Raw genomic sequence first — 21,456 nt, 5'->3', positions numbered from 1 at the left:
CACCACTTTAAACATTCAGAATGTTTAGAAACATTTAAAAAATAATTTGTTCAATAATAAAATATAATAATTAATGCAGCACTTTAAATATGACATTCAGTTTCTAAAGCTTTTAAAAGATGTAAATTGATAAAAAATACAAACAAAGCACTTTAATATATATATATTATGAAAACTGAGATAATAATGAAATGTATTATTTACAATTTTATGTGAAATTTTGTAAAACAATTTTTACATAAAATTGTATTGCAGTTAATTAAAAATGGTGAGAGGTCTTGATTGTCATGCTTATTTTCAAAAGCTTTAGAATTGTCCTGGAAATGAATGGAGTGGAACCTCGAGATACCAGTTTTATCTGTTCTAGCATTGAGCTCGTATAGTGAATTTCTCATATCTAGAAACAAACTTAACCATTCAAATTAATGGAAATACAGTAATCTGTTCGGCACCCCCCAAAATACCAACATAACAATCAATTTTTCTAATAATTAACACTGGTGAATAATATAACCGTAGTTTACCTTTATGATAGCTTCCGACACCGACCTTTTAACTGCTTTTCGTTAATTCACACTAGCAACAGCTTCTAGGAGTTTTGGATGGTGCTTGGAAGTAATGGTAACTCTTTTGGCTACATCAAGTTTCTTAATTTCTTCCTTCTTCTTCAGAATACAATAGATTGTCAATGTCGAAAGACCGTAAGTCTTCGTTAATTCTATCACTCTTACACCATGCTTATGTTTATCTATGATTTCTTTCTTAATTTCAACGGCCATGACTTTTAATTTTTGGACTTCCTTATTTTGGCAGCGGCCATGACTTCCTTATTTTGGCAGCGCTATCTGAGACAGCAATCTTCTTGGGAGGCATCGTGAAATAATTACTTTTACATTTAATGTAATAAACAATTAATTCTCAAATGTTCAAACACGTAGATCAAAGAACACTGAGTGATCTGAGGAGGGGATTCCCCAAGTCGAGAGGGATCGGGAAAGGGCGCCATGCATACCAACAGCCTGGCTCGTTGCTCGAGTCGTTGCTCGTATTTAGAGACAAATGTTTTGTTCATACTTTCCTCGTATCTCAAATTTCTCGTATATAGAGGTGCTCGTATCTCGAAGTTCCACTGTATATGATTTTAGTTTTTGAGTAAGCATTCGTAGTGAAAGTGATTCTGAACCAACTCAATAGCCAAGTTCCACTGTATATGATTTTAGTTTTTGAGTAAGCATTCGTAGTGAAAGTGATTCTGAACCAACTCAATAGCCAAGTCTTTTGCTTTGCTCTAGTAATCTCTTTCAATTGGAAGTATGGTAGCCAGAAAAAATTAAAAGCAGTATTAATATCTTTATCTTTTCTGTGGTAATATTAAAATCATAATTGTTTTTAACATTCTTAGTGTAGCAAATTTTCCCTTTTGCAATTAAATCATATACCTCATTGGAAAAGTGTTTTCCAAACACAGCAACTGGAAATGTATTTTCTGTGTCAGTTTCCTGTGCCATAAGATAATCTTTATATTTTTTTTCTCTGATTCCATCTACTTTATATAATTTGGTGTTTTCATTGTCTCAACTATTTTTTGGCTTTAGCTTTCTAGTTATTTTGAGAAGGGAAAGGCAATTCCATTTTTTTAGATTCATCCTCTGCTGATATCACTTCAACTTTCTCAGAAGTATCCCGTGTAAATAGAGCATCTAAATTCTCATCTTCCGTCAGTTCATTAACTTCAGGTGGTACAGCAATAGCATCAGCATGAGTTTTCTTAGAAAACAAGTATTCAACTGCATCTTGCACATTAGTTAATATTCTCTTATTCATATTTTCTGTCCAAAGAAGAATTTTAAAGCAACTATCTTATGCCTGAATCCCGAATGCCCAGTGATCTTTTTATAGTACAATAACATTTGGGTGTGAATTTCTACTAAATTTATTTTGAACAAAAACTGCATCATGGTGAATTAGCTACATATATAAGGACAGAATATAACGAAACAGAACTTCATTTACTTGCATCACTTTACCATTTTCTCACGAAATGTGAAGAAAGAGCTAAAAAATGCATTACGAAAGACTTGAAGCAATTTTATTTTTCCATTGCTAGATAACAACTGCAGGTCAAATCATTACGGCTCGGTGACTGGGAACATCAGTATCAGAAATGGTACATTTAGTGGGCTGTTTACGTGCAGTTGTTATGAGCACATATTGAAAAGTGGTATATGGATGGGGAGTCGCCGGCCAGCATTGTGTTGTCGGCAGCACATTTATTCCAGAGGGAGAGTGGAGATTGCTACACATTATTTGCCATGACCGAATTGCTACAGCAGCTGAAATCACCCCAGCTACAACAGTGGTGATTCAGACAGTGTTTCTTAACACACTGTGCAACGTACATTGCTACATATTTGCCTATGCAGCTGGAGGCCGAAGCATGTCCCTGCACTGATTGCACATCATCACCAGCTGTGCCTGCAGTGGGCCGAAAAACATTGGAATTGGGCGTTAGAACGTTTACTTGTCCATCAAATCGATGGGTGTGTGCTAATACACCAATTTCCAAATGAAACCTAGCTCCCGGATACATAGTTGAACAGAGACAAGCCGGAGGCAGGGCTGTTATGGTGTGGGCAGTGTTTTCATAGGGCATATTAGGACCCATAATCCCAATGGAACAATCCCGGGCATCTGTGTGCTACGTGAACATCGTTGCAAACCAGGTTCACCCATTCATAATTACAGTATTTCCGTCGGAGGATGGTGTTTACAAACAGGGTAATGCACCATGTCATAAGGGTCGAATTGTCAGGGAATGGTTTGAGGAACATGCCAGCGATTTTCAGGTCATGTCTTGGCCTCCAAATTCACATGACGTTAATCCAATAGAGCATATGTGGTCCCACCTGGGAAACCAAATTTGTGCTGCCATGCTACTCTCACGCAATGTGCAGGAATTGCAGGATCAGTTGGTGAGTGCCTGGTACCAGAAACTTCAGACTACATATCAGCACCTTGTGGAGTCAATGCTACGCCGGGTGTTGGCAGTTTCGAGAGCTAAAGGTGGTCCTACATGTTATTAACAGGGTGGTCATAATGTAATGGCTCTTTGGTGTATATACATACATACATACACACACATATGTATATGAAAAAAAATCTTGAAAAACACGATGTGAATGAATAAATAGGAATTTTTCGAATAACTATTTGAAGAATCATGCAACTGAAATAATACAAATTAAATTCTAAAATGAAATAAAATATCTAAAAACAACTGTGATTAAAAATGTAATATAAAGTTAAAATGTGTGCCAAAAAAAAAAAAAAAAAATTTTTTTTCTCACATACATAGAGCAAAAGGGAAAGTTAAATAAGTTGCTTTAAATTGAGAAGTTTGCCATGTTTCTCTGAACTACTGATTAAATTTCACAGGAAATTTGGTTTTATAGAACTGAAATGTGAAAAAAAATTTTGTACCATTTCTGAAAAAGTTTGATTATCTGTCAAAATATTTATGTTGGAACAATGCTGTACATAAATCTAATATATATTCTAAGTTGCACTTTTAACTAAAGAAAATAAAATTTAGAATATTAAGTTAAATGCTAATATATTTTGCATCAGAATCATATTGCCAATAATTTAGTGTCCCAAACCATGCAGCATAAAGTGAATTTAAATGTACTTTCCTTTGTTTTAAAATTCCTTTTGAAATGCACATTCCTTAGTTTCAAAGTTCCTTTGAAATGGCTTCTCCACGCAGCATGGTTGGTTTCTCCTGTTTTTTTGGTATGAAAGTCCTCCCAGATTTTCAGATTTCAAGATTGGCACCAATGATAATTACAGAATAATGTAATAATGTGTGTATTGATTAAAATATTGGATTCAAGCTTCTGAAAAGGAGAAAAGATGTCTACTTTAAGTGAATAAATAATGAGCACGTCATTAGGAAACCTCATCATAAACCAAATTAAGACTGCTATGGTAAAACCAGCTCGTACCTCTCTAGGAAGTCAGAAAACTTCACATAAGGAAAGAATTTCTTATCAGCCAAATCACATCTATTATGCATAGCTGTTATAGAGCCATCTAGGGCCATTATGCCCTAGATGGCTAGAAAGAATTAACAAGGAAACCTTTCAATCCCTCAATGGCCATTATGAAGCCCCATCCTTTACTTTCATATAATCAAAAACCAAATAAAAAAACTACCACATGAATGCAATTCACATCTCTCTAGGAAGTCAGTATAGCTGACTAGAACAGAGAAAAGGTACTCTTAACAGCTGAACAATGGTTTTCTCATGAATTTCTAAATTCTTTCCCCTTTTTCTGGCTGTTAAGGTAGAAAAGAGGGAAGGAATACTCTGCTACTGGCAGAGCTACTTAGGACCATTACAGATTGAAAGGATTTACAGGGAAACACTATTAGTATTTTTGTTGTCTTTAAGACTTTTGTAATTATACAAATGGAGGCAATGACAAGATATCATAACTAATGAGACGAAATTTGAAATATAAAATTTTACATTTTTGACATTGTAATTTTTGTATTAGGAATGTTTGCTAAGTTATGTATTGTATGGAAAATTCTTCTTATAAACATAATCTATTAAATGTAATATGGCATGAGCAATTTTAATCCTTTTTCCCAGTCAGTTAATTAACAATAAAATCAACTTTTTCTTTTGTTCAGTGTTATGGCTGTGGTAAAATAGGCCATATTTCTCGTGACTGCCCAGAAGCTGACAAAGATGAAAGGAAGTGTTATAACTGTGGAGCAGGTGGCCACATAAGTAAGGACTGCCCAGAATCAGGGAGTTACATTGAAGCAGATGAGCCAGTATGTTACAGGTATTATGCATCAGCCTTATTTCGAGAACTCATAAATTACTTTAGCTGTTTAGAGATGTCATGGAAACTATCTGTAATTAAATGATAAAGTGATATGAATTTACTTCTTAAAATTGTAATCCTGAGGGATTTATAGTACAGTCAGAGTAAGTTACTTTTTTACAGTACAAGTGATTATGAAATTATGTTTTAAAAATCTTTTTCAATTATCTCACTGCAGTGCTAGTACATTTCTTGGGAAGAAAAAGGTTCATTCATTTGATGAATTAATCTTAAAATTTGAAAACTATGCTATTAATAAGTTTGTTCTATGCTATTAATAAGAGATTCTCAAACTACAATAACTAAAGAGAGAAACTGATATTTTATTTTGAAGTTATGACATTGATTGTATTTTATAGTAATTATCTGTATATATCAAGGATGACTAAATTCAGGGTTCGTACGGTCCTTAAGAGTCCTTAAAAGTCCTTAGGTTTTTTGGAATTGATTTTTAGTCCTTAAAAGTCCTTAATTTTGGCCAAAATCAGCAGAAGGTCCTTAAATTTAATCATCTGAAATTTCCACCTTGTTTTTGCGACTGCTATTTTGAGTGTGAATTATCATTTTGGTGGAATATTTTTGGTGATTCATTGACAAATATTATCTTTTGAATGGGTTCATGAGTTATAATTTGTTTAATATAAAGGGTATGATACTGGAGTTTCTGAGTAAGGATTTAAACATAAGCATTTCAAAATTATTTCATTTCTTTCCCTAATGAAGAGCTCTTAAACAACTTTCCACTTTTGGGGAGGATGTGAATTCTTTTATTAAATGGCTCTAAATTTGGCAATTTATCAACATTTTGGTGATTTTAAGATGAGTTTCGATAGAAAATTTTTAATTTGGAGATCTTGGAATTTTTTCGACAATTTTTTGGAAACAGTATAACATTGATAAATTTAACTAAAATAATGATAATATATTGAAATTATGTTTAAGGAATAACATTAAAATAAAACATTTTCATTTTTTTGCTGTCATATTATAAAGTGACATTACTTTCCATTTTGGCGACTTATTATACAGTATTTTGAATCCGAAAAATAAAAGAGGTAATAATTGCTATACAGTTTACAAAATAATTCTTAGCTATATAATTAATTAGCTATGTAATTAATTCAAAATTTCTTCCTTTTTTTTTAAACTTTTGCATGTTTAAATTTTTTTCCATGTAATTGTTTCAGAATTGAGAGAATATGCATCTGTTTTCTCTTTAAAATTAATTTTATGCTTTCTTCCACTATTTTTTTTTTTTTTAATATGTTCGGCTTTTATTCTGTTACAGAATTGGTAGGGCTAATTTTTCTTTAGAATTTTAAACATTGCATCCTGGAAAGTTTAGAAGGATTTGAAGCCAAGATTTACAGACACACAATTTTAGAAGGCTTCAGGAAAATGTGACAAGGTGAAAAATGTCTTCATTGTATTTTACACTGTAACTCGAGAAATAAACAATCTCATTGTTAGGCGACGTGTGCACCACGTTATTTTCATTTTGCGATAAATGCCTATCAACGTGGTGTTTTTGTCGCTCGCGGTTTGAGACGAAAGCATCTAGACGTGCTTGGCACGTCTTTTTAGCGCAAGTGGTTAAACTTTTGGAACTACATTTTACAAAAAGTAAGCAGTTAATTATTTTCAAGGTTATGGGACTGGTTATACTGATATTCTTGAAGCATAGGAAAAGTATGAGGATCGGGAAATGGCATAATAAAAGATACTGTGGAACTACACAATTTAGTTTTATAGTTCAAGGAATATATGTAGTGCCAAATTTACCAAGGAAATGTCTTCCCCCTCCCAGTTTTGATTCTCTGTATGGCACAGCTTTTGATCGGCTGCTGAAGATCTATATTTAAACAGCTTCTATTAACTAAATTTTTATATTTATGTATTTTAGTCTTTGTTTTACTAAATTTTCATGATGATATTTACATTAAAGGAAATAAGAAAACAAAATATTTTAAATTGGAATCTATGATATATCAAATGACAAAAATTTTCATGACTGGAAAAGGCAGTGAAGCCATGCAGGAGCTTAAACACCATTAAAAATTTTTGGCCACTGGAATGATTGGTGATTTTAATTTTAATGAATTTGTTTGTCAGATAGTTTAAGCCTTTGAGGTTCGGTGCATAAAAAAAATTTTTTTTTTGAAAAAGTAACTTTACACATAGATAATTAACTCCTAATACAATGTTATTTCATGCAAAAAAACAGGTAAATCTTTAACCCTTTGCGGCATGGTGGGTCAATATGTGTCCCACCTAATTAATATTTATTTTCTCAGTTAGCAATTTCCATTAGAAATTTTCTAATCTTTTAAAAGTAATCGATTTTAGTTATTATTTTTCCAGTAGATGTCACTACTATACCAGAGCTTAAGTTTATAAGCAAAAAATATTCAAAATAGGATCACAAGAATGATATCCAGGTATCTCGCATTTTTCAATATTTTAAAAATTTTGTTATACAATTTAGGATATGTATGATTCTTTTTAATATTCAAAGGTATTCTATTTTCAAAAATCTTAATTGGATTCAATATTTTATAACATTAATTTTGCAGTTGAAATAAGTGGGTTAAAATTTGTCCCACCACACACATGAATTTCCGCTCAATAGATGGCAGCACTCATGATTATTTCTTCTTTTCTTTTTTGCATCTACTTTTTTCGTGATTGCGCGTGTTTTTACATCCGTTGTATGCTCTGATGTGCTAAAATGTCTAGAAAAAAAACTAACAACTCAGGAAACTTCGGATCTTTTTGCTGAATTGCCATCCGATTGCGACTCAAATGCTTCAGATGTCAGTTCTGATTAGATGAAATTGAAATCCAGGAGAGAATAACTGAGGTTGAAGTTATTGCTGAAGAAGAAAGGGAAGTAGTTATAATTTGTTTCGCCTTTTACACAGAGCATCTATGCATGTGGCACTGTAAATATGAATTGGAAGTATCTACCCAAAAATTTAAAAGAAGACAAATTTATGTCGAGAGGAGATATAGACTTTTCAATTAGTGATGATTCAATTTGTTGCATAAAATGGAAGGATAAAAGATCCGTTTCTATCCTGTCTTGCTTGGAAAAGGCAACTGAAATGAAAGAAATTAATAGAAAAGAACGAGATGAAAAAACAAAAAAAGTACTGTGCCCAAACAGCATTATTTCATATAATAAGAATATGGGATATGTCGACTTATTTGATCAACTGAAATTACTATATGAAATAGACCGCAAAAGCAAGAAATGGTGGCACAGGATCATTTTTTTACTTTTTAGATGCAAGTATAGTAAACGCATTTATACTATTTAAGTTTGTTTGTGAACCCGTTCATGATGTAAAAACAATGAAAGATTTTCGTCTCTCAGTTATAGAAGGTCTAATGGCACTTAGAGGCAAGAAAGAGCTGAAAAGAAAACTGAAGTCCCCAGTTCAAATAAAAACTAAAAAACCGTTCGTACAACCAGAAAGGAGACTAAAAAATGTAAGTCACACGCCAAAGAGAAAGAGCAGGAGAAGATGTACATATTGCAGCACATCGAAAGAAGAACGACGAACATTTTGGATGTGTGAAACATGTGAAATGCCTCTATGCTTACAAAAGAATGAAACAATGTGTTTTTCAAAGTTTCATGGAAAATAACTTTTTTCAATTTTAATCATATATAAATGTTTTTGAACCAAGTGCCAATTTTAATATTTTATTTAGTATCATATGTACGAGTATCAAATTTTAATCTTAATGTCCAAGAAAATATTTTCTTTTGTTCCTAAAATTTAAAAATATTAAATATATTGTACAAAATGCATTTTAATGTGTTTATTATCAATATTTTAGAATGCATGCTTTATTTTATTTATTCATTCCACATATGATTTTTTCCCTGCTATACACCAATATGCTATAAGACATGTGCTAGTTGCATCCCACCTTCCCCTGTAAAAAATAAAAACGCAGAATTTTTTCAAGCTTGAAAGGCACTTAAGTAAGTCCAACTGACTTATTCTAAGGCATTTTTTTAAAGATTAAAATATTTTTTTAATATGCGTGTCGCAAAGGGTTAAGGTAATTTATGACGTGGTGGGATACCGCTTGTCCTACTGTGCATCTAGAGCAATAAATAAAATGTCATCTTTGTGTGAGTATACATTCTCCTAACATGCTTATATAAAGTGCTAGTTTTAGCAACCAAATGAAAATGCAAGATATAAAAAATGTTTGTGTTTTATCTAGAAAATATTGATCATATTTGCAAAATAAAAAAATATTATTTTAAAAAATACATAATTTAAAAAAAATGTACAACTTTTTAGATATTTTTTAATGATTTCATGATAGATTTGAAACAGAGAAGATTTTCGCTCCTGTATTTTATTTGCTACAAGTCTGAAAAGTAAGATATTTAGAAGGCTAACATGATTTACATTTCACCTCTCTTTCCTTTGTTTAAGATATTTTTGTATGGTGAATCACACTCGCATATCCATTCAGTATTTAATACATTTCATGTTACAGAGTTATATTTTCATTTCTTTCAGAGAACATACTAAATCTTTTTCAAATTTTAACATTACTGCAAGTATAAATTTGCATTATCTATATGCGAAATGAACATGATACTTGAATTAAAAAAATTTGAACAGTGCTGCTATCTAGTAGCAGCACTTCCTACATGCACGGTGGGATGTATTTGTCCCATCTTTTAATTTCAAGTATTTTTAATTGATATACCATCTTTTTCTGAAAATAAGACGTCCTCTGAAAATAAGCCCTATCATGATTTTCGGAACTTTTTGTAAAATAAGACATTCCCCGAAAATAATCCCTAGTTAAAATAATGCGACAAAAAAGCTTCATTAAAAAATGCTGTTGATTTATTAAGTATAAGTAATAATATGTTTAGCTTTCCTAATACTCGTATTTCAGAGAAATGTTTGAAACAAAATATTCCGAGAAATTAATTGTTTACCTCTACAGTTCGTTTAAAATTAATTCTTGGAATTTATCTTAACCAGTCCACCGTTTTCCCCGAGAGAGATACGTTCACAGGAAAGGCATCGGCAGACTCTCATCGGGGTGAAATTTGGGCTGAACTCCGAGACACATACGACGCAGCGACCTTTTTCCAACCTCCACAGAATGATTCGAAAATCAAAAGGGGTGATTGATGGGTAAAAAATTCATGGGATAAAATAACTGATAGTGATGTTTCCAATGCACTACGAACAGGCTACATAGACAAGAAGTATTCATTTAACGATAGCTATATCGCAAGACATGAGAGATTCGGACCAATGATACAACAGGAAATGGATTTGAAAGAAAATCCAAATATAATTCAGAATTTTATTTATGACGATGTTCCATAAGAAGATGACATGAATGTAATTGAATAAATTTAAATTTCTGTATTCTGTGTAAAATAAATATTAAATAAAAATATATAAATATACTTTTATTTTTGCCCTTCCCTGAAAATAAGCCCTAGTGCGTATTTTGGACCAAAAAAGAAAGTAAGACAGTGTCTTATTTTTGGGAAAAGACGGTATAGGAATTCAAATAATAATTTTTATTAGAAAAGGAAACTTTCAGATAAAAATATTCATTCTAACACCAAAAATTGTTGTTCAAATGATTTAAATTTAAAAAAAAAAAAAAAAATAGACCTGCAAAGAATTTTTATTTTACATTATTTCCATGAATGAATACTTGTGCTGCCATCTGTTATACTTTTAGAAAACTAAAAGGTATAATTGTATGTATTTTAAATGGAATTTTGCAGCTTTCATCTGGGAGATAAAAACTGATTAAAAAGGCAGGAGGCCTGACTTCCTACTGCCCGTCAAAGGGTGCATAGACTAATTTCCACAAATTAAGGGAAAATTGCAAAAATGACAATCATTAAAATATAAGAGTCATTAAAATATAAGACAATCCATATAAAATTTGAATATGTTATCAAATAAGAATTGCTGAATATAACTGCAGTATACAAATTATGGCACTGCAGGAGGAAATACATCATCTGCAAGAAGCATAAAATTGCATATTTCAGAGCAAGCCTCTGAGTTTTGCTGTAATACTGAGATAAGAAATCTGGGTTAGCCAGTTTATAATAATGACCTCCAGGCATCATTTACCCGAAGCACTCTGATGGAGAGCTATTAGGAGACTAGAGGCAGAACAAAGACAGAAGTGGCCAGATTGCTAATTGTGAGTCCTTCTGTGGTTCATAGACTTTGGCAAGAATTTCTAACTACAGATTCTGCACCCAGGAGATTCAGCCAAGGATGGCAAACTGCTACTACGAGCATTAATAACCAATATTTGTTGTTATGCACACGAAGGAATAGAACTTTAACTCAGATCCTTCCTTGCTGCAGCCACTGGAAGTTGCCAGCCATTTGCATGCTGCTCACATCATGGCATAGAAGGGAATGTTTGAGGTAGGCATATCAACAAGTCCACTGGACATCTTATCAGAGGGCTGCTCTCTACGTATGAATCCAGGTTTAGCTTCCAGAGCGATAGTAGGCATCATTTGATTTGGAGAGAATCTGTAATCCATTATCATCCAATAAACATCTGTGAAAGAGATTCATACGGAGGAGGCAGTGTCTGTGTTTGAGGTGGTATATTTTTGGGTCGATGTATAGACCTCCATGAACTATGAATGCTCATGGTTGTAGAGATGACATCCTTGATGCTTATGTGTGCCTTTATGCCAGGGCAATAGATGATAATTTCCTGCTACAGGATAACAGAGATAGACCGCACAGGGCTTGCATTGTGGATGATTATCTTCAGCAGCAATCGATTCAGTGCATGTAATGATCACCAGATCTGAATTCTATTGAGCGTGTTTGGGATGCTTTAGGAAGACATACAGTTGTTCTCAATCCTCCTTTTTAGATTCATGACATGCTTGCAAATGTTTTGCAAGCTCTCACTTCCTATAGAACTGATAGACCACATAATTGACAGCGTCACACATCCCTTATGTGCTATATTGCTTTTAGTGGAGATTACACTTCACACTGAAGGTATTTTTTATACCAAACCATCCAATTTGTTCATTTTATGCATATACTAATTTCTATAACACCCATAATTGTCTGGTTATTTCTTTTCATGTTATTTTATACTTTACTATAGCCCCGTTCACATGCAACGCTCCTTCGCACAGCTGCCGTTAGCAAGGGGAGAAAAAGGAGACATGAAAGAGTTTCGTCTTTAGGACCCGTTCAGAAGACCACCGCCTTCCTTCCCCTTTACACCTAAAGCCTCTCTGAACAATCACGTCTCCGAATTGGCAGATTTCTAATACTGTTTACACATTTTTAACGTGGTTTACTGTTGTTAATTTTGTAATCTGTACTTTTGCAACTGGTACCTGAACTTTCGTAATGGTTCCTGAAAAATATATGCTTTTTAATTATTATTATTATTTTATAAGCTGTTATTTAGTTCACTCTTGGTGCTTGTCGCTATGGTTAAAAGATGGTAATGGATTTTTAAACTGCTTCCCGATAAGATATAGAACTCAAACTTTGTACATACACTGCTTGTGGATGTGGTGTCACGCTTTTGATTTTTAGAGGATTAGATTTTTTTCAAATTTAAAGTTGAAACGACTTTTTGCAAATATTAACAAATAAACTGAGAATCTCAGAATATTATAGTTTGCACCATAACACACTGTGAAAGAAAAAAAAATTAAATGAAATTTTTAGCGTAATTTTTTTTTTAAATATTTTGGGAGAATTTTTGAAAATCGTTCATATTTTTAGACTTTTTGACACCCATTAATTTTAAAATTTCATATCTAAAAATATATCGGTTACAAACTTCCGACTTTTTCACAGCTTACAAAACAAACTTTTCGCATTTAAAAAAAAAAATGGTAAAGGAAATTAATTGGATGATTTTGTACTTTTTTGAAAGATATGCAATGAAGCAGAATGGAAAATATACTGGTTCTTCTTGGGCATCAATTCGAAACATCGGTTTCAAAGTAATAATTTCATTATACCACACTATTTTTATGACATTATTTACGCTATATAAGTTGTTATTGTTACCAGTTGTTAGTTCAGCGTGAGATTGGAGATATTTTTGAGTTATTTTTCTCTTAAGATTCGTTTTGCATTCCGTTGTGTTTAACGTTCTTATTAGATTGAAGCATAACTACTGATTATACTTAGTGATATGCTAAACACTTGTATGAATATTTCTGTGGAAAATTCCAGAACTTTGAAGTGTTTATGTTGATAAAATAAACTTAATTAAGCTATCATCGGATTTGAGTGCAATGACCATCATTTACGAACTATTATCAATCTATTACAAACCCGTACGCACGCAGCAATATTATAATTAAGTAATGTATTAAAATTGTTTTGAACGTGTTTTACAAAACAAAAACAGGTAAAGAAAAATTCTGTTTGCGTTTTATGAGTTTTTGCAATTTGTCTGGCCACATAAGGTTTTAAAAAAAAGATTGTAATTTATGTTTATATTTACCAATTGAATAAATAGCACTAGGTTTGATTTATATACATATGTGTATATTGAAATTCAGTAATAAAATTTTAAAGATTTGAAATGATTAAATGTCTATTTAGACAGTTTGTATTCTTTAAACTGCAAATGCAAACTGAGAAACCTTTTCCACTTTTTTCAATAAATCCTTTTACTCCTAAAACATATACAGGTATGGACTAAATTTTTTATTATTTTTACTGTTTATATAAAATTATATAATTTATAGAAACAAGGATGAATTTTGCAAAATACTTTCGGAAAAAATTATTTGAAATGAAAATGTGACTGAGATCATATTTGTTTTAAAGATTTTAGATAAAAGTGTATTTTTTTCTCAGAAACTAATTCATTAATTGCAAAATCATTCCTTGAAGTTATTAAGAACACTCTAATAAATACAATAAAAAAACTGGGGGGGGAGACATTGAAAATTGTAGGAGGAGAAAGACATTTTAATTGTAAAATTTTTTTTCAAAAATTTAAATTAAAAAAAAAATGCTAGCAAAAACTTTTTTTCAGCTTAAAATTATTTTGTCTTGCAAAACCATTTAGTAATATTCATAAAAAGTAGATGAAAATGCTTAAATTAAAAAAAAAAAAAAAAAAAAAAAAAAAACATTCAAAAGGTACCGACCGAGTCCCTTTTTGCGTTGAAGCCGATATGCACTTGTCTTAACTTTAGTTTTAATTTGAACGATATTTCTGGAATACCTAGCATCAGATAACCTTGTCTGTATTTGTCTACAATTTCCGTATCTTGTACAGTTCTATCTAATTTGGAGGGGGGATGCTATCACATCCCCAGACATCTATCAGCGCGATTGTGTCGCTGACAGTCCAGCGAGCAGTAACTAAAATTAAGTGAACCGCGCAGTATAGTACGGGAAATCTCCCCATTTGCCCTGCTCCCGAAAGGTAGGAAACATTCAACCAAGTTCTACCTTCAATTCGGCGAGGCAGTTAATGCTTGTGCCATGTGAACGGGACACGTTGGAAGAACCGGTTTTCGCTACCGGTCGAATCTGCTCTTGTGAACGAGGCTTAAGTGTTGTATACTGTGGGTCAGTTTCATTAAATTCTACGTGTAACTTTTTGAGTAATCATCATTTTATGATTTTCCCACAATTATAACTAGTATGTATATGTAGGCTTTTTAAGTTTTTATTAACCACCTGAAAAGTATTCACAAGGCAATGCATTATATCACCAAAACTGGCAATCCATGACATTACCAAAATATGTGTATTCTTTAAGAGCACATGAGTGTGTATTTGAGCTTTCAAATTCGATGGGGATTTTTTCTGATTAGTATTTATTTTTACAATGAGTCTTTCCCCCTCTTGTAAGGAATTGTATTGGACAGTGGAGTTTGCTGGGTAATGGAAAAAAGAAAAGGAGATGGGGAGAACAACACTGGAGGGGGAAAAAATTACATAAAAGTTTCTTAAAAAAAGCTAAATATTTTATTACAAATATTTCTTGTTTTCTAAGCTTTAGTTATTGATTTTATTGCTGTTTTATGCATTTCTTAGTGTCCCGCCATTTTCAAAAGTGTGTTGCCTTTCGCATATTAGCTTAGTGAAAGATGGCAACTTTTCAGATAAGTGTGTGTATAATCAAAAATTAACTTAAAAAAAAATTTTTTTTGTATCTCTTGGTTACGTAATTAAAGGAAGAATTATTTGTTCCTTCAAACTGTGTATAATCAGAAAGTAACATTATTATTATTTTTTTTTTTTTTAAAATCTTGTGTCTGTTGCTTACTTAACTAAATAAAGAATGATTTGTTTCTTCAAACTTTCTTCGTAATGTTTAGTGCAAATTTGCTGGGATCTTTGTTAATTTTTTATCAACAACAAAATGCATAAATATTTTTTTAATATAATTTTGCATGTTTTATTCTCATCTGTAGTAATAAATATTTCAGGTGCAATGAGAAAGGCCATATCGCACGGAACTGCAATTCTACACGTGGTAACAAGTGCTACTCCTGTGGGGAAATGGGGCATATAGCCCGTGAATGTGAGTCCAAAGCTTAGTAAAGGCATCTCTCTATCTCTTGGAAGATGAATCTGTAAAAGTAATGTCTGGAAAGCTGCAGCTTCTGTGGCATCCTTCCTTAATGTCGATGAGTGGAATGCCATAATGCAGCATAAAAGTGTTTGATGCCGGTGAGTTGTGTGATTCTTCATACTATATTGTTGCTGCTTTTATTAATTATTGTTGGATGAAGTCTCATGTCTTGTGAGAGGTTTGTTTGTAGTCAGGAATTGATATGTCACTTACTTGCTGGCTGAGAATTCTATTTAAAGTTGCAATGCAACAGTCATATTATTTATGCTCATGCGTAAGGTTTTTAATTTCAGTCATGCAGTGTTTTCATGGATATGATTTGCCATGTGTATTTCCTGTGTGAATGTATATTGCACAGTTCATCTATGCTTGCAAGATTTTTAGAGCATTGTTGACCCACTGAAATATTTTAAGAGACCATTTTGTCTGGATTTGTGATTACTGGTTGTGTAAAACACGGTAGAGTGTAAACTTCCTGCAACAGTTGTTATACTCTTTGAATATTGTATTGATTCCCTTAAAAATGATTGTTATATATATATTGAATGTTATAAGGAAAGAATTATTAGTATTCATGAATTCATTATTAGGCATTATAGCACTCTATTTCCTTAAATGTAAACTAATAGTAGGCTTCCCATTTTTTTGGACATTATTTTTAAACGATTTGTGTATTTCTCTGACACTTTCATTTTAAATTTAAATATATATAAATACTGAAAAGTGGCAAATTTGCCTGTATTGAATTATTAACAGAAGATTTTATTACTCACAAATAATTCATGTATATTGGAAAAGACTTCTTATAGAAGATAAATAAGGGCAAAATAATTTTATTAAACAAAAAAGTTGATTGTTCAGATATCTTTGAATTGAAAATTATATAATGTGAAAGTAATATAATTATGTGAAAGTAATATAGATATTTATATTCACAGATGAAAATCTTTGGGTTTGGTTTTATAAAATATAGACTTGTCAGAAGTTATGTTTTTGAATAATTTTTTTTCTGATGTTCATTATTGACGCGTTGCTTTATGAAGCTGCAGATTTTTTAGTTGTATTTTGAAAAATCCATATATTAATTTCTAAGAGAGTAAAATTAAATGTTAGAAGTTTCCAAATTTCTGTTATTATTATTGCATTATGTGAATATGCTATTAGCAAGTACATCATATAGTTTATTTAGTAAGAAATTTAAAATATTATAGAAACAAGGGATAATAGTTTTGAAATGAGGCAGAAAAGCAACCTTGCATTGGTGTAGATTTTGAATGAAGCTGTTATTAATTTCAGGATTATTAGACAATTAGACATAAGTTTCTCTTCTTCAGAAAAAAAAAAAAAAAAGGGGGGGGGTAATAATATTATGAAGATAATTTTTAAAAGTGCGGATCAAATTCATACATCTTAAATAATATGTTTTGAAGAAATGAAATACAGACATAGCACAGGATGGTGCAAGTTTGATTCTGGGATCTTCAGTGTGGTAAAATGAGTAACAATAGCAAAGATAAGAACGTTTTTTAAAAGTGTCATATTTAGTGAAATAAGAAGTTAGAGAATTATTTTGTTATATATTGATTTGAATAACTAAAAAAACAAAATAATTCACCTGAAACTTTCTTTTGTAAAATGTTTCTAAGCTTAGCATGAGACTTTTTAAGCATTCTTTGCTTCCTAGCTTGAATTTCAGATTTTGAAAAAGAAATTTCAGTAGACTTATTATTTTTCAAGCATTTTTATCAAGTGAATGCTAAAAATTTAAGCTCTTTTGGAAAATCATGTTTATTTCCTCAAATGGGTTCATCTTCTGTTAGAATTTTTGTTGTTATGTTCAGAAATCCCTCTTTTAGTAATAAAGTTACTCATGAGGCAAATCTTTGAAGTTAAGACAGTTTAAAAAGACATTACTAATTTTAGACTGAGGACAAAGAAAGATCAAAGAGGGGAGTAATATTTAAGATAATAGATTAGGTGTTGTGGTCATCTATGCTTAATCAGGATCATCATTTGCTTTCAAATTGCTGAAAATATTGACATTAGCTTTGAGTAAATCGCACATCAAGTCTTAAAACTATGATAAATAAAATGGTTAAAAATGCATGAAATTTTGGTTGCAACTGTGAAATTTATAATGCACCTTAGTAAGTAGTTCTGGAGTTTCCTAATTATTACATAAAATATAGTAACTGAGAACAGGATTTCATTCTATATGGAATTGGCAGAAATAATGAAATATTGAGAAAAGTCTGTATTTTTTAGCAATAGTCAAAATTAAATAATCGTTTGAATATATAAATATTAAATCCATAATACTCGTTCAAAATCCGAGGCCTTTTTTTAGTTATCAGCTGGATTAATTTATATGTAATAAAATTGAAAAGTTTGAAATTACCACAATTGGGTACAAGTACAAAAATGATAAATTGTTTGAAAGGTGCTGCTGATCAACTTCAACTGATTATTACAGAGTTGCTTCATATTCAGATTCATAGGCAGAATCAGTATCTGTATAGCATAATAAAATGAGTTTGTATAGATTTTTAGCATTCAAGCAATATATGTAATAATAATGTCTTTATATGTAGTATGTTTGAAAAAGATGGCCACGAGCTGTATCTCCTTATGCTAGATATTTGCTAGATAATTACAGAATGTTTCAAGATTAGGAAATTTTATGAATACAGTTTTTTAGGATGGGATGGTTCTTCATACTTTTTATATAGTACCAGCAAAGTATAAATTCCAATTAGTAAAATATTTATAATACTTTTGTAGGTCAAACGCAAAAAATTCTGCAACATTAATGGAGGTATTAGGTGAAAAAAAAAATAATAATACTTTTTCCAATGCGTACTGTTAAATGGTTTGTCAAATTTTCACTGGATTCATTGGGGAATTATAAAATAAATATAATTTAACTGTTAATAATTCCGTATTGAATAAAACAGCACTAATTATTTATTTAACACTTAACCTTTAAAATTGTTAATTCCAAGTATGTCTACAAATTTAGAACATAAAGATGTGAAACTTTTTATATTTATCTTATCAAAACATAATGGATATTTTGTTAATTGAACTTTTCCTTTTATGGGAATCATATAAAAATTATATTTTTTATTTAGAGAACTTTCCTATCTTCTAAGGCTAAAATAATTTTCGTAAAATTCTTTACCTTAGTTTGGAAAAATTTTGTTGTTGGAAACATATATCTGGAGTCAGTATTTAAAGGTATAAACTACTCTGTTTTACCATCATACATAATTATGTGTATTTTAATTTTTGAATCAAGCTGTGCCTACTACTCAATTACTTTCTCTTATCTGAATGTAATTAAAAGATATAAGTAGTACATAAGTAGCAAGTTTTTCAACTAAAATGATATAGAATTTTTCTTGTAATGTACTGCCTAAAGTAAATTTTCATTACTTTTTAACTTAAGTTGGTTTTAAATCTTGTTAATGCAGTTTGATTATAACAGCAAGAAAAAGCAGACATCAGTATTTTATTATCCCAACTGTTATTTAATTTGTTAGGTTTTCTGGATACCAGTATTTACATAGTGTATAAATTTATATTTTAGTGTAAACTAATTGAATTATGGTTTTGTGTGTAACGTTTAAATTGAAATAAAATTGAAATTAGCATTTTAATTCATATTAGAAACAATAACTAATATGTTAAATGTGTGATATTTTGGTGTTGAAATGCAAAAACAGATTTTATCGATTGTCATTTAGCATCAGTATATTACTGATATGTCATAAAGAAACAAAATTAGGCTGTGTTTGATTTGCATTTAAAAGGATAATTTTCCTTTAATATCCTTTGCTTAAGGGATCGTTGAGTAGATTTTTAATCTGCAATTTTTGTATGCACATCATTGCGGGTCGAACAATCCCTTTTTGAGTTACGAATTATGAATTTCAACATTTAAGTAAAGAAAAAGTTTAGTATTCTAGCACTTTTCTTTTTCAAGCATATTAAAGAACTCTATTTGCATTGTGTTTAGTTTTTTTGTGTTGTGTTGAGAATTAAAATTACTGTAAAATTAATTTTTTTAAAATTGAAAATTAAAAATAAATATATATGATTCATCTTTTTGAACATTCTAGTCACAACATTTTACATAATGAATACATATAAGCGAGGAAAAACTTCGTTTTAAGAAAATACTGTGCATGTGTGTAATATTTTTATACATGTAAATGTTTTTCATGATCTATTTAAAAGTTTTCTTATTTTATAAACTTAAACTGTTTTAAACACTTGAGCCTATTTATATTAGCGAAATGTTAATGAATTTCTTCCAACAATATGAAATTTTATATGATCTTGCCCATGAGGAATTATGTTAGGTGCAGTATTACTTTCTAGAAATGTTGTGAAAATCTGTAAAATTCATTGTCTTTTTTTTTTTATTATAAAATTTTGGTACTTACGTATTAACGCAATCAGGCCAAAATTCGCATAAATTGCGAAATTTGGCGACCCTACTTACGGCAACCTTACGTGTTATACGTAGTTTTGTAAAAAGAGCATGTGGAGATTCACAAAATTTTCCTGTATTTTCGTTCAAATTTTTGTAATTTATGAGAAAATAGCAGTGTACATGGATAAAGTCAAGAGTGTGCGCAATGCCATTTTTGTGCAATTCTGGGATGTTTTTTTAAGTAAAAATAAGTCGACGGGTACATGGTTATGGCGAATATGGTTTTCAATCAGTGCTAAAAGCAATAGCCAAAAAATTTCCGCCAAAAAAAAAATTCTGCAACTTATTCAAATTCGAAACCGGAAGGGTTTAATTGCTATTTTATATTTTAAAACAAAATAATATAAAAAACTGTATTAAAAATTATCTGTAATTAATAAATGTACATTTTCTTTCTATTCATACTTTTTTACTCAAACTTACAAATAGCACCAACCTGGTTGCGATAATACGTAAGTACCAAAATTTGTTACCATAATGAATTATACTGATGTTTTAAATTTACACTTGTGTTCAGTCTATGTGCATTGTTTAGAATTACATTCATATTTTAACTGTGCTTTTTATAATTCTCAGACCTTATTGGTTCAGAAATTTTATTTGAATTTCTTAAAAATTTAGTTGCATTTAAATGGAGCAAAATTGTAATTTATGCATTGAAATTTTGTAATCAATGCTTTTCTGTTAATTATTAGAAATGATTTTATTAATGCATTTGTTTTGCATTGTGATATTTATTTTCCAATCAAGGAAACCTGGGAAAAGGAACATAATATTTAACCTTATGTTGTTTTGGAATTCTTTCTGTTATGAATTAACTGTATAAAGAATTTTCATATTTAATTCAGCTTATTTTAAAGTGAATTTATTTATTTAGTCTGTTGAGATGTGATATTTATAAAATGAAAATATTCATCTTTAAGATTTTAAAGTGTTAAGAGTGATTAAATGTAGCATTTCATGAAGAAAAAGTAACAGTTTCAGAATTTTCTTTTTTAATAGTTGTAGTTTAAAATGCACAGTGTATTGTTGTTGTAACTTTAAACCATGCTTAATGTATCAGTTTCCATCAAGATTAAAGATTTATAGTATCTATTTAGAAAATTGATTTGTCTGAATATATATACAGGTTAATTTTAAATTGTTTTTATACATTAAAAGGAGTGATAGTACTCATCCAGATGAGCAATAATTACCATAGAACATAGAGTCGCATTCCACTCTGAGAGGCAGAAAAGAGGAATATTTAAAATTTCAACCTGAACTTACAAAAGTGTTGGGAGAGCTAATGAACGAGACAAAAAGTTGCACAATTGGTTTAGTGAAAAACTCAGAGAGAGTGCACAAAGTAGATAAACCCGAAAACTTGGCTTTCCATTGTTAATTTTGAGCTCAGACTTGTTGATGGCAAACACTCGTGCACATCTTTGGTT

At 30.7% G+C, this 21,456-nt stretch overlaps 1 protein-coding gene across 1 annotated transcript in view; it reads left to right on the top strand.

Moving 5' to 3' along the window:
- Positions 1 to 21,250, top strand: part of LOC118183544 (uncharacterized) — a 64,944-nt gene extending 43,694 nt beyond the window's left edge. Inside the window, exons 5-6 of the mRNA XM_035353135.2 lie at positions 4,700 to 4,857; positions 15,380 to 21,250. Of these exons, the coding sequence (XP_035209026.1) occupies positions 4,700 to 4,857; positions 15,380 to 15,491 (270 nt within the window). The 3' untranslated portion in view covers positions 15,492 to 21,250. The remainder of the gene's footprint in view (positions 1 to 4,699; positions 4,858 to 15,379) is intronic.
- The last annotated feature ends 206 nt before the right edge of the window (positions 21,251 to 21,456 follow it).

This window comes from Stegodyphus dumicola, chromosome 4, assembly GCF_044657685.1.
Source record: "Stegodyphus dumicola isolate Sdum_Otavi_A_Nest chromosome 4, ASM4465768v1".
NCBI lineage: Eukaryota > Metazoa > Arthropoda > Arachnida > Araneae > Eresidae > Stegodyphus > Stegodyphus dumicola.
The sequence above is the reverse complement of the archived record's forward strand: the minus strand, read 5'-3'. Positions and strand labels throughout refer to the sequence as shown.